This window comes from Pituophis catenifer, unplaced genomic scaffold (genome assembly GCF_029215685.1).
Source record: "Pituophis catenifer annectens isolate HBS135680 unplaced genomic scaffold, rPitCat1.0.hap2 SCAF_1, whole genome shotgun sequence".
Classification (NCBI taxonomy): domain Eukaryota; kingdom Metazoa; phylum Chordata; class Lepidosauria; order Squamata; family Colubridae; genus Pituophis; species Pituophis catenifer.
In genome coordinates, this window is record NW_027256881.1 from 275,065,106 (window position 1) to 275,083,538 (window position 18,433).

At 35.2% G+C, this 18,433-nt stretch overlaps 1 protein-coding gene across 2 annotated transcripts in view; it reads right to left on the reverse strand.

Annotated features, from left to right (window-relative positions):
• Positions 1 to 6,686: 6,686 nt before the first annotated feature.
• PHF21A (PHD finger protein 21A) overlaps positions 6,687 to 18,433 on the reverse strand; it is a 179,779-nt gene continuing 168,032 nt past the window's right edge. For both annotated transcript variants that reach the window (XM_070931233.1, XM_070931232.1), the window contains 5 exons: positions 17,460 to 17,620; positions 12,618 to 12,773; positions 10,536 to 10,611; positions 10,152 to 10,255; positions 6,687 to 8,181 (listed from right to left, as the gene is read on the reverse strand). In XM_070931233.1, the coding sequence (XP_070787334.1) occupies positions 7,927 to 8,181; positions 10,152 to 10,255; positions 10,536 to 10,611; positions 12,618 to 12,773; positions 17,460 to 17,620 (752 nt within the window). In that variant the 3' untranslated portion in view covers positions 6,687 to 7,926. The remainder of the gene's footprint in view (positions 8,182 to 10,151; positions 10,256 to 10,535; positions 10,612 to 12,617; positions 12,774 to 17,459; positions 17,621 to 18,433) is intronic.

Consider the following 18,433-nt stretch of genomic DNA (forward strand, 5'->3'; position numbering starts at 1 on the left):
AATGACTGAAACAACAAATAGTAAAATTATTTTCTTGAAGAAAATCTGGTAGCTTTTGCTACACAAAGAGCTCTGGGTATTAAGTTATCTTTGTTCAGTTTTCCTACTTCATTAATGCATTAGTGCTAAATCTAAAGCAAGACAGAACGGAATTAAAAAATATGAAGTATTGAATTATAATTGGGAAACTGATGATCCTTCATTTGCCCACATTACACTCAGGGGTGGGTGCTACTTACCTTTACTACCGGTTTGCAACGGGGCCGCACGCACGCGCTTTGCTCGTGCGCTCTTCTGCACAAGCGCAGAAGCGTTTTCATGATGTCAGGGTCAGTGGGCGGGGCCTCCTGCCAGTTTTGCTACCGGTTCTATAGAACCGGCGCAAACGGGGGGCAACCCACCACTGATTACACTGCTGGCCAGGGCTGGTGGCAAGTAGAAATTTATCCTCATCTGTGGCATCATAAATTGCCTGTTCTTGAACTAGTGAGAGTAGCTGGAAAGAGAAAATCACAGGTTAGGAAGACATGGAAAATTCTGTCTCCAAGATGATGCTATTCCCAGAATGTTGCCTCATACTACAGGCAATAACAACCACCTGATTGCTATCAGCCCATTGCCCAATCTTCAAAATGGCAGGTACTTCTAATGTGTAATGTGTATAAAAAATATGGAGAGCTGGGCCGCCAAATTTTTGTCCTTTTGTACATTTCCCCCCCCCCAAAAGCCATTTTGGGTTGTTGTTTAATTGGGATAAAACAAAAACAAAACATCCACTCCCAATGCAACACTTGTTTTGGCAAGGAAATAGAGATGCAGAAAATAAAGCTTTTACTTATGGTGTCCTTTAAAGTTGTTCGTCACTCATTCTTCTGCTGAAGGGCTATTATTTTTTTTCCCCAAATTTTGTAACAGCTTAGAGAGGAAAACATGAATTATATATCTTGAGTGGTTATAATAAAACAAAATTAGCATAGCAGGCATGTAAGATTTGTGAACAAGAAAATAGGCCTGGGGGGGAAGTCTCCAATTAGTTGGAAAGATAAAAATAAACACTGCAGAAACAGTACTATAACTAAATCAGTTTTTTTTTCACATGTGCTTTATAAGTATGTAGTAAAGGAAAAAGGGATTTGGAAAAAGGAGCTAAGTTGAGAAAAGAGCCAAAAATATTATAGTCAGATCACAACAGTAAAGCTAACAAGGATTAGGTTCCCTAACCAAAGGGAATTCAAGAAGGGATAGAGGCAATTTCTGTTCTATTTGAAAAATAGAAAACCAGCTTTAGTGTTGGTAAATGAGTTGTGCATACGTACAGGCTAAAAGTCTACTGTACAAACTCTCTGTCCAACTCTCAAGACAAATAGCCTTCTATCTACCTAGCTCCTAAAACTCAATTGATGATCTATCATGAAAGTATACAAACTGGACCTGTGCAGTTTAAACATGATTTGAAAGAAACACTTTGCACCTCATAATAGTGTAAGACCTCTTTGTCATTCATTAAAGCAATTTTGTTTTGGTTTCCATTGCAAGTTTAAAATTAAGGTGCCACTGCTTTAAGAATCACAATAATTGTAATGGACTTCTTAAATAGCTGCATCCTTTTTGCAGGCTCAGTGGAAGTGCCCATTAAAAAAATCATGTTCACTTTGACAAGCCATCTTTAAAACCTGTTTCTCCTAATTCATGACTGTTAGCAAGGGTATAAGCTCTCTTCCCATGACAAACAAAACTTGAGACAATAGATTTTATTGTTTTATTTAGTAAAATGTTAAATAAATACAAATTGATCATTTATTCTGCACCCTCTTTTTCTTCCCGGTTTTAATAGACTAAAATCTAGACATGACGTTACCAAACCCACAAGGGAGTGGAAGGCTACAGAAAGAAGGCAGCAAAGAGACTGAAAAATTACTGTGAGCACCAGGCTATTTCTTTATTTTAATCAAAAAAAAAAAAAAAAAAAGCAAAACCAAAACCCTTAGCTAAACCAAGTAATGTATCTGTATACCATTCACAAGGCAACCATCTGTGAAACAGGTTGCACTCAATTCACTTAAAGTCTTACAAATGATATAAGGACTGGGCTGCAGAGGCAATACAAGTGTAGTTGAATTTAGTTGGAACGTACATTGCAAAAGGAATGGGCATTATGGTATGAAGCAGCCAACTGCTGGCTGCATGAGACTGTGCGTTCCTACATGTGATTCCAAAGATGGATATACAAGGTTGGAGACTTACTACTGGAAAAGCAAAAATGGAATTTTCTGTGAGGTCAGTCACTTTTTATCACACATTAGCTACTGCAAGGAGTCCTGTTCCAATTATCAGAAAGTATTGTTATAAACAATTGAACCAGATCTTAAAAATAAAGATGACACAAGTGATTCATAGGGAAGTCAGCAGGAATATCTCTAGCTGCAAAACTGAGTAAATTACAAAATATGATATAAATCAGTATAACATTAAATACATCATGTGTACTTGACAAGGAAGCCTAAATAGACTAGCATTTATTAATTCCCTTTTTTTAAAAAACTAAACCAAGAGTTTCCTACTTAAATACCGAAATTTCAGTCCTGGCTTAATTCCTGTTGGCCTTATATTCGTAATACAAATTAGCACGAATGGGATTTTTCCTTGGTGTTTTGAGGGATACAATCATGAAGGGAATATCTTGTTCCCCAAGACCTACCTTTATGCCACAACAAGAGTAGAACAGTTAACAGAAAAGTTTGGTGTACTTCTTACTGAAGTAGAAGATTCTCAGAACAAGACTCTTCACAGTGATCCAGTTATCATGTTCCTGACATCAAGGCTGATATGTAAATACACAGCTACAAAGTACAAAAATCACTGAGATATTGGAGAAGGGAAACAAAGTTAAAAACTCAGCAACCATTTCCAAAGAGCAGTCTTTCATTATCGAAAGAATATAGACAGCAGATATAACACCCCAATCATTGCTTTTATCACCTTCATTATGTAGAGGGAAATTTGCAAAGGAAAGACTCCTTTGTGATTTTAAATCAGGGTTCTAAATTGCATTTATGGGTAAGACGATCATCTCAACAGTCTTCTACACAGAGAATGGTGAAAAGGTTTACAGAAGAGAGACAAAGCTAACATGCTTATCACTGCTTCCTCCAAAGTGTTTAAAGAAAGTTTTGCAAATATTTGAAAAGAGTTATTTAGGTGTTCTATGTGGATTAGAACTGACTCCTTAGCAAGGTTCATACTTCAGGCTAAACCAAATCCTGCTGAGTAAATCATAATGTCTGATTTGTTTACAGTATGCCAAAGTCACAACCGTTCATTTTAAAGATCATGTACTTTACAAAGGAGACCTTAGATAAACTGAGGTAGAATAAGTGTTGGGAGACAGGGAGATATTTAATGCTAAATAAATAGCTACTTATTTCAGTCATGATTTTTAAAAATGGAAGAGCTGTGTAGAGCTACCCTAAAAATGGCAAGACATAAGACAACAGCTAGTTATTATCCATTCTTAGATATGCAATACATTTATCAATATTTGAGGAACATTACAAAACCTTATGGTCTCTCATGATCATGTGTTAATGGGAAGACACATTGGGAAAGAACTAGGCCACCCTAGTTCACCTATATCACATTGGCAGAGCCCAGGAATTTAGCATAACTTCATGTTTTACACATCACTGCCTAAATCAGTTGGAGATGGAGGAGAGAATCAAGCCCCTGTTTATGAGGCATATGTGTTTTTTCTGAACCAAATCCACTTGTGGGACCTTCTTGCTTTCACTCATTGTCAGAGTTGAGCTGCTTTGGGGGGTGGGGAAAGGAAATAAACAACTATAATGAGGAACATAATTTGTAATCCTAGGATTTGTAGCAGGGGTCATACATTAATTATATATTGCAATTCTGAATTGATCAAGAGCACCTCTCTTAAGTAGGAACTTTAAAAAAAGAAAAGGATTGTAGAATGACTGCAAGAATGCTTTGCTATGTGTTCACATTTTAAAGGAAATCAATGGATTAAATAGGATCAACATCTTAAAATAAGGGGGAATCATAATATTAAGCCAAGGGGAAGCATGTTGCTGGCCTACAGCTGCATCACAAATCTGTGTTTGCACAATTATTTGATACAATTTTCCAGTAGATTAACTACATCAAGTCCCACAAAGGACCAGCCCATCTAATCAATTCTTTCATTTTTTTACAATATAAATCAAAATATTTTAACTCCAAATTACTTCCTCACACATTCACAGTGAATTCCATGATATACAGCACCACACATTTATAAGAGAATGTATTGTGATATACCGATACAGCTGACAAGATATAAACAGCCAACGTGGCACTGAATAGACGTCGTAGAAAAAGGAGGAGGAAGAAACCAAGATTAATTGTAAGCCACCATCAATCATAAGCGTGGTTTCTCCTAATTCTAATGATGTTTCTGAATATTTCTCTGACACAGTGCTGATATGAAGTGTTATCAGAAACACTGAACTTGGTAATTCTAGCTAATAAAATAATATACAATGGCAATCTTATCTAACAGAAACATTCTCTTTTCTGTGGTTCCCTTTTATTTGGAGAGTAACCCCTTGCATTGAAGAAAATCTAGCATTCATTAAAACATTGCACATTTTTTGTTCAATAAAATATTTATCCATTCTGTAAATATGGAAGAATCCTTCTGTAAAGTCCAAATTTTATTTTATAATTTGTGCTGTATTTTCAAATTTCAAATCTATTAACAACATTTTGTTTCTGGACACTGAGAATTCAGAATAGCCTGCTAATGATTGCTTTCCTCTCTTTCCCTTCATCTTAACTGGTTACAATGCCAGGGCAGGAGATGCAAAAAAAAAGTATGCATGTATAAAATTGCAGAATGATAAACTGACAACAGCCTTATTCATAATATCAAATAGTGTAGGATGACAATCCTACTAGTCAGAAGACAAAAGATTTATTCATTTTATCAGAATAAATCCAAAACAGATTTTTAGTCCATGGGAGACTTGCCTCAAGAAATCATATCCTTCATACAATTATAAAACTGGAACCCAACACTTTTTTATGCTTCTTTATAAGCTTCTTGCTTTCTGAGGCACTGACTCAAAAAAATTTTATTCATAATTTACAGCAGGACTGTCAAACTTGTGGCCCGCGGGTCGGACGCGTCATGCGTTGGCCACGCCCATGCCCGGTTTAGCGAAGGGGGGGGGGAAAGTCCCAATAAATCACTTGACTGTGCCATGACAACACAAGTTTGACACCCCTGTTACAGCATATAAAGGAAGAGAATAACTTGCCATGGGATCATTCTTTCAGCCTCTAAGTCACATTTAGCAGGAAGAGTAGTTCTGCATTTATTCCACTTCCCTCTGAAGGACAGGAAATGACAATGGCTACCAAACTCCAGTCAATTCAAAGTGAACTCATGATCCAGGGACCCAGCAATTGGGAATACAGTAACTAATATTTACGATATTGTTTGCTACCATCAGCAGAGAAAACTGGGTTTCACAGATTCCTTTTTCTCTAAAAGGTGTCTTAACACAGGGCTAAAACTTACAACTTGTAAAGTCAAATTCAACTTATCATACATGTAATCTTGCTTGCTAAAACATTCCAGGAAGGCAATAATATGAAATGGTTTATTAAATGGTTGGCTTACTAAGACACAAAATTTACAAACTTTATTCTAGTAATATTTGCTCTGTGCATTCTTGTGATGATATTGTATAATCAGAGCAGCTGTCAATCTGACTAAGTGTCTGTCTTTCGTTTATACCCATTAATGACATATAATCTTTGGAAATACGCTAGCTTCACTACAAAATATCAAGAGTTGACAGTTAACCCTGACATTTTCAAATGTAAAGCAAGTTCTGTTTGAGAGGATTTTTTCTTATTGTTCACTAATTAACTTTAGAATGAACCATCAGTTGCTGGGCTCTAAAAGCAAGAAGCCTAACTAAAAATGACTGAAGCTTCAGGGACAAGAATGGAAGCCACAAGAACAGAATAGCACAACTAGCAAACTTGAAATGAGTGTACAAATAAAGTGCATAATGATGCATAGATCTTTAATGTAGAATAAGCGCACCTGTATCATTAATTATTAGCAGAAATAAAGAGTTCTGCTAACATGAATCCAGATAATGTTTGGGCCAACATTGTCATGATTCAGTGACATGAGTTCTGCCACAAAAACATGTTGAATGATTGCACTGATATATACAAAACTGGCTATTTCAGGCTTACAGATTTGATGTCCAGCATCAGCCTTTTGATCATTGCAGGATTAGTTTGACAATTATCTTAAAAAGTAAGATAAGAGGTGTTATCCCTCAACTTAGGTGCTATATTGCAATAGAATAAAAATGATTAATGCTGTCAATGCTATTCTCTGTGCTTTTACAGAGAAGAAATCCCTTTAGTTTAAAAAAATGGTTTCAGCTCAGATTCAGTTTTAATCGTGAAGGCTATTTCAATGGCATGACAAATATCAAGATATCCACCCCAAGGCATTTTCAAACTGAAACCACAGCATTATGGCAATACCAGAAATAAAATCTGTTGTTGTTTTTTTTAAAAAAAATCTAAGTACACAGAATTTACTCCAGTTCTGACACCTTTTTAATAGAAATCACTTGTTTAGGAAACAAATAGCACTTTTGTAATTTTTTACAATGTTTCTTACCTTGATCTTATTTTAAGTAACACTAGGAAGACCTCAATATCTTTTTTCTTTTTTTAATTTAAAAAAAGTTGTTTTTCCCCAGATACAAAGATTTGCCCTTGCATAAAAAACAGTGCCCAAAACGATGACACACGGACTCACAAAGACTCACTGTATCTCACTGACACTATTACTTCTAATCTATACCATGCAAGGTCCCATCTACCTTTTTATTGGACTGTCAGCCTGAAAAAAAGAGTTTTTCTATTCCTTACATTTGTAACCAAAAGAGAAAGGAACAAAGGAAACAGGCATTTTACCTATTTGGGCAATACATTAGGGACATGTGCTGTGCTGTTTGGGATACTGTTTTTGCTGGACAAATGTACCAAAAAGAGAAAAAAAAATTCTTTTCACTCATGGCCTGCTTTACAAAAACGCAAGCTGATCATGTTAGTCTCCTTCCCTACCTCAGTAAAAGCTTCCTTCTTAATGTAGCAACTAAATCAACAATGCATTTTATTTGCATTTGAATATATTTTCTGAATGCATTAAGAGAGAGAAAGGAGGGGGAGGACAACCCAAAGTTGCCAGTCTAGTAATCTTCAGCCTTTTGGATACTTACTGAAAAATCCTTCCTCATCCTTTGTTGTGTTTTCTGTAAAAACAGTTGTAAATACTGCTTACTGGATAAGTTTTTCTCCCCTTCCCCATCCCCTTTTAGGATACTAGGATTTGTTAATTCTTATTTTTGCATTTTTGGTTTAGTAGTATGGACAATTTAGAAACAGGAAAAGCCCACAGGCTCTTTGGATTTGAAGTTTCCCTAGCTAAACAAAAACTGGTCTATAGATAAGGTCTGAAACCTGCTCCTCCCTGCTCCCTACCCCCAAATAAAAATAAAAAACAAACCTATAGTGGCTGTGGAGGCTGCTGCAGGCACACTCTGGTGTAAAATATAGAGAGTAAATATCTTATTTAACTTGGCATGGTGCTGGCTAAGAACCTCCAGCTGGCACTATTCATGTAACATGGTCCAAACTTTGCACGTACACACAGAATAAGAAGGATCAATTGGCAAACTTAGTGCCGCCCGGCACGAGCATCTTCGCACTCTTTCTGGAAGTAAAGAGTTTCTTGTATTTTCCAGAAGAAATCCATTTCCTTTTCTAGAGGATCTGTTATGTTCTTCTGCTTTGCTGCCATCTCCTCTGGCTCCTTCTTATTGTGCTCTGCTATTTAGTCTCATTGCCCTTCTTACAGTTCACCATGCAGCTCTGGGAGGGGGAAGATGCTGGGGTGGAGGTGGCAGCTGTCACATTACTGGCGGAGTCCATGCCATTGGAGATGGCTGCTGAACTGCCCTCAGAGTTTATGGATTTGGAAAGGTTGATGCCTTGGATGAGGCGAATTAACTGTTTTACCTTCTCCAGTGAACTGTGCATTTCCTTCTGTTTTGCCAGGATTGTGTTCTTCATTTCCATACATTTCTGAAGTGAATCAGAACATAAATCTTAGTGAGTACACTGCTGAAAAAGCCTGAACTAATACAAAAAAAGAAAGCAAAATGTGAAAGTGGTATGCAGAACTAACTGCATTTAGCTCAAATGTAACTTACATTTACAGGAAGATTTTTTTAAAAAACATTTTTCCTTGTCTGTAGCTCTATGTACATTTTATTTAATGCTATGTTTATGCTGTACTATAGATAACAATAGAAAAATACTATATTTAGTAATGTGAAATAATCAGTCTCGGATTCTCAAGCAAGTTAAACACTGAATTTTTCCCTTTGAATGACTGAATTTTCTTTCTGTCTATCTGTGGCATATTTCTAATTTACCATATACACACCTTGATCCAACAGGAACAATCTGTGCAAGAAAATAGAATTCTATACAAAAGCTGCAAAAGTGGTATATGATTCATATTTCTATATTATCTCTAATCACTAGATGAATAACAAGTCCATTATAACTATGATAGCTATCTGTTTTGGAGAGAAGAAGAAGTACAATCTAAATTTGGATGGCTAGTGCAAACATATTTTGCAGTATATCTCTAATTTAGAACATAAACTCACAAGTTTACTTCTCACAAGTTTCATAGAAAGGGAAATAACAAAACTGAAAATTTGGGCTGCTAGCAACTGCAAACAGGCACTATGTATATATACTGATTATAATTGCCCATCTTATATACCATAACCCTGGACATCTCACAGAACTTAAACATTCTAGCTACAGACCATTGGAAGATTTGAAAGATCAGGTACAGACTGTCATGAAGAAAATCTATGTGAATGTTAGAAGTCAACAATGACTTGATGGTACATAACTAATCAATCAATTTAACCAGAGTCTAATCAAGGTTCCTTGTATGTGAAACCAATGTGTTTTCTTGAAATGGAGTAGACTTCAAGAGATTTTAAAATAATATAGACTATGATTATCTTTGAGCCTATGAAGTTCTTGTTAGCTAAATACATATCTTGCCTCTTCTCCAGGAACTCAAGGCAGCTTACATGAGTTTTCCCTTTCATTTATCTCTATAAAAACTCGGTCAGGTAGACTGGGATGAGACCAAAGGACTGGCCAAAAATCACACTGGGATTTTCCATGGTTAATTGCAAACAACTAGCCTTTTGATTTATATATTTAGAAATTAATTCAAATATGATACATTCATTTTAATATGGAGAAAGATTAATATTAATGATCTTACCCAGTGCCAAGATCTAGATGGAAGGCTGCAAGTAAACCCTAGCAAGACTAAGTGGCTGTGGGTTTTGTGTACTCCTAGAGCTGATAAATTACCATCTTTAACTTTGGATGAGGTTATGTTGGGAGTACAATATAAAGAATATGGAATAGGTACAAACTCAGGCTGTACCCCAAAATGCCTTTATTGGTTTCAGCATAAGAATCATTTTACAGAAAAAAAAGGTGGGCAAAGCTAAACGGTTAACATATCAAGATTTGCTGATACAAAAATATGGAGAGCTTAAATGAAGTTAAGAGATCAATTTACTGCAGAGGGATTTAGAATGCAATGGTTTTCATATGCACAATCAAGAGACTTAATGTAGATAAAAAGTAATTGAAATTGAAAAACATAAAACAGAATTTGAAACTGAATTGTATACAAATAACCAACATGTGTTTTCTTGCAGACAAACTAGGTAACATCATCCGTGCTAGTATGGAGTGGGGGTTTGCTGTCATTTATATTGCAGTGACTTGTCCTGTCAGTATTGGTAGGAGTGGTCTTGGTGGTTCTTTGGTTGGGCTGTTTAGTGTTAACTTGTTTGGCAGTTCCTTGATTGGGCGATTGCTCAGAGAGCATCAAGGACCCTTCATCTCTAGATTGATATGGGATATTAAAAAATCATCTTTTCATGGTTCTTAGTGAAAAGCAAGAAGTACAAATAAATGATCACCTGGCAATGGTTAATACTTACTGTTATAGAATTGCTGAGTTGTTTCACTTTCTGTTCTAATTGTTCCCTTTCCTGCTTTAAATCTGAACTCCATTTTAGTAATTTCTGTTTTTCCTCTTCTTTTGCTGTAGAAGAGAGATTATTAGTTGTGCTATATAGATGTACTCTTATCGATTTTTTTTATTTACCACCAGCATTAAATGACAGTGATTGCGATGCTGCATTATTCCTGATGTTTTAGATGGATTCACTAAAAAATAATCCCACATTGTCCTGCTAATTTAATTACTAGGGTTATCAAATATTTGGTTATTGATTTTATTATTTTTATTTAATAATTGAGTAGAAAAAACATTCTGGTCATTTTTTAAAAAAGAAAATCAAACCAAAGATTACTTAACTTACCTGTTTTGTACGCAATATATGAATGAACAATTGCTAAAGTCCCTGGCCATGGAATTGCTTCTTCTTTCTTCAGCATCTGAAAAAAAAGGAGGGTGAACATTTGGCTGACATATTCTACTTCTAGGAAAGATTTAATATAGTCCCTCAAACCATTCTCAATATGTACATTTATAGTTGTCTTCTTAGAATTGTTGTATAAAATTAAACAACTTTAATTTCTTATAGGATTTATTTCTAGGCCTGAGACAAGCAGTTGGATTGGGATGGCCGGAAGTTGAGGTTTCACTAAAGAAAAGAAATGAGCAAGAGTATACGTAAGCACTAAAAGCACCTGGTTGTATAGTGGGTGTAAATTCTGATAAAGAATGCACAATTCATAAAATAAATAAAATAAATGTACTAAAACGATATATATTATTTTGTTTTGAGGAAAATAGAGCAATGGAAGATATAGCCTTGCTGCTATGAAATTGTTAAAGGAGCTTAGATTATTGCCCTGCCTCTAAATAAAGACACTTATTTTAAATACTTGGAATTATAAAACAGTCACAAAATAACAAAACAGTAACAGGCAGGCAGGAATTGTGTTAATAAACATTAACCCCTAAGTGCCTATGATAATGCTCTACCAAGGAAGACAGTTTTCCCCCCCAAAATAAGTAAATAAATACAATTGGGAATGTTGGTTAAATTTCTTAATAAAACATTATTTAGGTGGAAAAAGACATCAACACTCTCCCTAAGCTAGTAATCGTTTCATTTACCACATGCAAAAAAACCTCCTCCACAGACTAGAAAGGCCTTAAAAGTATTAACAGTATGAAATACTCTTTTGTGTTTTACCTCCCACAAAGGAGGCCAGCTAAATCACAGCCTCAGCAATTCCTGTGAATCTACAAATCTTTCCTGCTGTGAATTATAAAAAACCGAACTGGAATGAAAAGGCAACATATCTGATCTTACATTTTCAGTAAAGAGGACGATGACTTTCTGACTCAGACTGCTGTTTTAAGTAGCTCAAATACCAAATGCACTGGATTTTCAGAAATACAGTAACATTACAATATATAAAAAATGCCTTTTGTTATGGTACTACATCTGACCACTGTCCTCATCACAGCCTGTGGATATTAATTTGGCAGTCATTCAGGGAAGGTTGGCCTTTGTTGCTGTGATACCAGCTTTTGGAAAACTGTCTCCCTAGCCACAGAGTAAGGAATGACCTCACAGCAATTTCATTTTTTCATTTAATACTTGTTTGTGTTTTTAAAATCTATTATTATTTGTTATATTTATTGAATTTTATACAATTCTGTACATATTTTAATCTGCGTATATTGCCTGGATGTTTACTGCACACAGACACTATTTAAATTTATACATGAATAGCGATGCATTTCTTAAAATGAAGTAGCAAATAGAGAAGGGACACATCTGGATATGAAGACACATCTGGATATTACAGTCACTCTCTATTGATCTTCTTCATCCCATATGATTTATATCTGCTTGCAGGCCCAACTATTTCTCTGCAGGGCAAATTACCATGTGAAAGATTGCCAAAAAAAACAACAACTAAAAAAACAATGTTTGGGTAAATATTGGACATTTTGGTATGTGCATCTCCCATAAATGTCCTTTGTTTTGAGATTAATTGCATGTTTGATTATGTAGATTTCCTTAACTGGCTTGAAAATAATGGACTTTCTGACATAAAAATATTAATTTGGGTGGGGAGGGGAGAAATAGTTATGGATAATGATGCAAAAGATCATTTATAGGTCAAAAATAAGATTTGGCCAATGCTTCTGACTTTGCCTTTGACTACTAACCGCAGTACTTATGTTATGACATAACAATGGTAGAAAAATATCCTATAATGTAGAAAACAGAGGCAACCTTATTAACAAATAAGTTAAGAACTGCAAAATTCATTCAATTTAGCAATGCCTACTGATTTGTAGATAAGCTATGCATTATAGGCCAGTTCCTCTAACTCTACATAAATCAAATGAAAACTTTTTTTTATCTGTTACAGACAACCTTTTTTGGTGCCTACTCTTTTGTGTGAAACAACAATACCTGGTCTTGACATTTGGGACAAATCCACATGCCCTTAGGAATTGTTTTCAGAGGTGGGTCTAGACAATCCAAGTGATATACACGTGAGCATGTATCACACATAAGTAGCTGGCCACTTTTCCTGCAAACACTGCAAAAATCTTCATGGATATCACCCTATAAAATAGAAAACAGGGAGAAAGGTTTTTTTAAAAAATATTTTCAATTTACATTAAAAATGAAAGTAAAGTTTATGCATGAGAGAATCCTACTTAAGAAAGAAAACTACCCAAACTTGCTCCATTTTCATCATAAAAATTATTAAGAAAATTTGTAACATCACTTTTTAAGATATACTACTTTTTGTAGTAGACTTGTCAAGCAAGAACATCATTTCTTTTGTTGCTAAGAAAATAAATTTAGTGTCAGGGTGAAATTCCCAATCAACTACAATTTTAAAAGTATTGCGATAGTAATACATCAATGTAATATTAGTACCCGGATGATACTACTATTAATACTACTACAAAAATATTTTTAAAGAATGAGGGAATATGTACATTTGCATGCTAGAAGTGGGACTACTCAGTTTAAATTAATATGCAAGTTAATTATTTGCCACTGAGTAGGTTCAACCTCTGGTTACTCCATTAATGATCACCATCTCAACCTATATATAACACTTGCAGTTCCTCCAAGGACATTCCAATTGTTTCTTTGATTCTGCTCATCCAATATATCAGTTGCCTTCTCCTTCCTCAACCTTCTCTGTTCTTGCATTATTTCTGACCCAACACCATCTGTTCACATCACATGCCCAAAGTACACTCTGAATGTTTCTGCTTGTTGGTTACTGTAGAGAACAGTCTTTATTTGGTCTGAGAGTGTTTGGCATTGTTGAAAGAACAACTATACCTTTGTTGGTGTTTGCCATTGTTGTATTTATATTAATTCACTAAAATAACACACTACAACGTTGGCTTCTGACTTAAAAATATACTGCAGCAAAGAAGTATAAAGAGTATATGGTGATGTCAGTGTAATTCATTTAGAACAGCTTCCCCCAACCTTTTGGGCACCAGGGACCAGATCTGCGGAGAAAGGTTTTTCCGTGGACTAGAGGGGGCTTGGTTTCATGTGCTGCCTGCATCCCGTGGATGGGGCTTCGCTTGTTTGCATGGCCTGTTTTTTGGCATGCCATGAACCAATGGTGGTCCATGGACCAGGGGTTGGGGTCTCCTGATTTAGAGGACTCATTTTATATACTCACACAGGTAATATTTTTGATGGAGGGGAACAAAATGATCAATATCAATAAAATAAATAAAATAAAATAATATCTACTCTAAGTAATATTTTAAGCTGAATGAATGTAATCTGAAATAAGACTGTAAAATCTGAATTATTTGAATTTGAATTATCTCAAATACAACTGTATATAAGTGGCTACAAAACAATGGCAAAAACATAATGGATTGCAATATTGGCTTAACTTATGAGGGTAAATATAATTTAATTCCAATTTTTACCACAGCCTTTCCTGAGAAACGTAGACAATTTAATAATCTAATAAAAGGATATATTAAGTGCTCTGGCTTCACTTACATCAATATTCTGAAAATCAAATGTTTTCAGTTTCTACTTAAAGTATGGGACTTCCCTTTTCTCTTTTTGGCAGCTCTGCACAACATCCTCCAACTTCTGAAGCAGATCTCTGAAGAGTTTTCAAAGATTGCAAAGGGAAAGGGAATCTATTCCACCTCTAAACTCATTTGCTTGAAGGTACGTTCATGAATTCAGTCCAAGGACAGATCTATCCGTTTCTAGTTTAATTAATCTAAGACTTCAGTAAAAAGAGCAACCAAAACACATGCCTATGATAAGTATGAAGCTGCTAGAGTTACTTATTTTGTGTTAACTCCTGGATTTTAATTTTAGCATATTGTACACAGATAAAGATTGAAAGAAGTCAAAATAACAAAATCAGAAGAAGAAAAGATATTACTATACAGTATTCTTTTTGATGAGCTGAAGGCACTTCTGACAAGTTGCTAAAATTGAATCCCACTTTCTAAAACTCTTCAAATTTAGAAGTAAATACCGGTAGTAAGATCTGTAAAACTAGCCAATTTTCTGTAAAATATGGCATTCCATAGGAACTTGAATAGTGGTAAATAAGATGATTCACAGCTTGCAAACTGGTTCTGAATTATGTAAGCTATTTCACACTATCCTCAAAACAACGGTAAGCTACCTTTATTATGAGTAATGTATTAAATAATGACAGAGTATCAACCATTTGGGAGATGGGATTACTCCCAAGCACTGGCTAATGCTTAAACTTTCTAATTGCATGAAAATCAATGCTTCACACTCTGGAGGTAACATCATTAATTTCCAGCATGAGTATGTTATCTTGACCTATGAATTATCATGGTCTGGTTCCACAAGCACAATATATCAAATGAGTGATGAATTCCTAGGGCTCAATTTAAGGAAGAAATATTGGGGGTAAGAGTTTCAAAGTTTAAAAAACCTCTCGGGACCATTCCTGATTTCCTCCAATCCCAATTTTAGCCGATTGATCACAATTGAGTCCAAAATTTCCATTGTTAAGCAAGACAGTTGTTATGTGAGTTTTGTCCCATTTTACAACTTTTCTTGCCACATTTGTTAAGTGAATCACTGCAGTTGTTAAATTAGCAACACAGGTGTTAAGTGAATCTGGCTTCCCCTTTACATGTCAGAAGGTCACAAAAGGTGATCACATGATCTGGGACACTGCAGCCATCTTAAATACATGCCATTTGCCAAGCATTCAAATTTTGATCATGTGATTATGGGGATGCTGCAACAGTCATTAAGTGTGAACAGCAGTAATAAGTTATTTTTTTCAGTGCCACTGTAACTTCGAACAGTCACTAAATGAATGGTTGTACGTCAAGGACTACCTCTCTATAAAATCAGTTTCATAAAAATTAAGGGAGAGTTGGCAGGATTCAAATTATAGGGGGATATGCACTCTTAACTTGTACAGTCATGTGAAAAAAATACATAAACCCACATAAAGTGTTTTTCTTTTCTGATATTAATTTAGGGTTATTATTTTAATCTTCATTCAAATGGTATATAAATGTGATGTAACTGAACCAAAAAAGCTATGAAAATAGATTTTGCATTCGTTTATTTAACAAAAAACTAACAGATGTACCATTTCTTTTATGGAAAAAGCAACCTTGGCTTTAATACCTGGTACTGCCCCTTTTGGCAGAAACAACCTGAAGTAGGTGATTTTTTTAACCGTCTACCAGTTTCTAGCATAGACTGGGAAGAACTTTCCCCCCCATTTCTCTATGCAGATTTAAGGTCATTGTCATGTTGAAAGGTCCACTTTCAGATGAGCTTTAATGTTCTGACAAATGATCTCACACTATTTTCAAGTATCAATGAAAAAATTCTAGTGGATTCTATGATGGTGAGCTGCCTAGGTGCTGATATAGCAAAGTTTTACTTACTAACCATGCTTTATGGTTAGTAAGGATGACATGCTATTTTTTGTTTTTGCCAAACATGTCTTTTGGTATTTTGGTACTGTGCCAAACAACTTGCTTTTTCTGTCTGGAGCACATTGTTTCAGAAGTCTTTGTCTTTGTCTAAGTGTTCACGAACAAATTTTAGTCTTGCTTGGGGTTCTTTTTGGACAGCAAATATTTCCTCCTGGCACTCCTCCCCAAATGGGACACCTTGCCACAGCCAAATCACTGTGACCAACTCACCACAGCCAAGGACAATTCATTGCAGGACAATTCAACAGATACAAAAGTTAAATTAATTTCAACAGAACAGTGGTCAATAATAATAAAACAAAGAAAATGAATCCAGAAATACAAGTGTTACAATAATTTTGACAAAAACATTCTCACCAATAGTAAAAGTAATTGATTGAAACAATACAGATTTGAATTGTTATGTAGCAAGCTGGCTGTGATGAGTTGTCCGGTGGTGAGTTGGCTGTGGCGAGTTAATCGCAAGTTGGCTGTGGTGAGTTGGCCACGGCAAGTTGTTTTAGACTCCACCCATCCCATATAGATCAAATGTGAGCAGCTTCTCCATAATGGTAGACCCATGCATTTTGACCCCAATAGTGGCAAGAACAACGAGTAGGCCACGTGACAAAATTCTGGAGTAAGTAATTGAAGAGTAATGAAACCTAATTAAAGATACGAATCCAGAACTTTCAGTTCTAAGTTATTATCATAAGAACAAATGTTGTTCCTATGAATGTTAATTATATATATTTATCAGTAAAGGGTTAGAACAATTTTTACACAACAAATCTGTATCAAACAGAGGACTGATTTTACAGAGCGCTCTGTACCACTGAAGGCTAAAGTAAGGGAGCAGAATCCATTGTCCAGGAATCTGTAAAACACAAGATGCTGCCAAAAGCCATTGAAACGGTTTGCCTGTATATTGATTTGGTGAAGCCTGAGGAATTAATTCATCCCATTCCTAATGATTAATACTTATCATGAGTTCTTATTATCTGAATATGACAGGACACCAAAAAAACTTGATTTCCTTCCTGCCACTCCTTTGCTAAAACATACACACAACTGCATCAATCTCTCTGTGCATCTGAAAAGATGAATGGAGGGAAAATATCCTAGAGATACTAGGACACTATAGAATCCATCTACCCTAGGAAAAATGGCAAGGAGAGGGGAAATATCAGAATTGCAGAGTCCAGAAGAGGAGTGAACATTTTGGGGCAATTTAAAGTACTTCTTAAGAAAACAAATTCTGAAGTTTCTGCACAATAGTTTGCTTCAAACTATGTATAATTCAGCAAGAATTACTTACGTCCATGGAGCTGGGGCTGGGTAAGGATACAGGCTGAACAGTTGCGGGGAAAGTAAATGTCTCTGTCTTTTCATTTTCAGGGGAATCAGGATGACTGGACAGAGGGGATGTGGGGGTGAGAGCCCCAAATCCCAGCACAGTGTTGTATTTAGGTGGACGACCTACATATTAACAGAAGGAAACAAAAAGGGGAGGAAAATAATCTTACATACCTTTGGACATTGCTCCTCATTGGCTAGCATGAAAAAGGAAGCGATGAGGTACAGAGAGGTAGTTAGTATAATAGTCACAAGTGAAAGGAAGCCAAGATTCTCACATTAATTTTAAGACATTTACAAGAATAATTTCAAAAAGGATATTATGAGAAAAAACCTTGCAGTTTCTCAGGTTGCTACTCCTAATGGTATGTCATTTCAGTCTTAATGTTTTGAGTCTTTCCCTCCATGTCAAGCCCCCAATTGACTTCTACCAAAAGTTGCCATGATCCATACCCCTTTGATTGAATGAAATATCTTCATAATCCTTAAAACAGTATCTAGTAATACTTCATTAATTTTCTAAGTCTCATTTCCTCTTCTTCTTAGAAATCTGAAAAACTGAGGTATCATTTGGAGGCTATCAATAACATTTTCATTTACGCAAAAATATTTATATTAGATTTGGAAAATATTTTTTGTTTATTAAGGAATATTTTAAAAAATTATAAAGCATTCTGAATCTAGACCAATCATAAATGTAAAGAGCACTTTTGTTATTCATAAAATAATTTTGACATAAAATTGCCTAGTAAAATAAACTATTATTCTAAAGTGAACTATTATTCTAATTGAAAATATAACCCTATAGTATTTTACTAATAGTTTTCTGATGATTGATAAACAAAATTACAAACAAGAGGGAAACATGGAATTAAGCATTCATAGGTAACTTGTTTTAATTAAGCTGTACCAAACAGGTAAAGAGTGATAGAAACA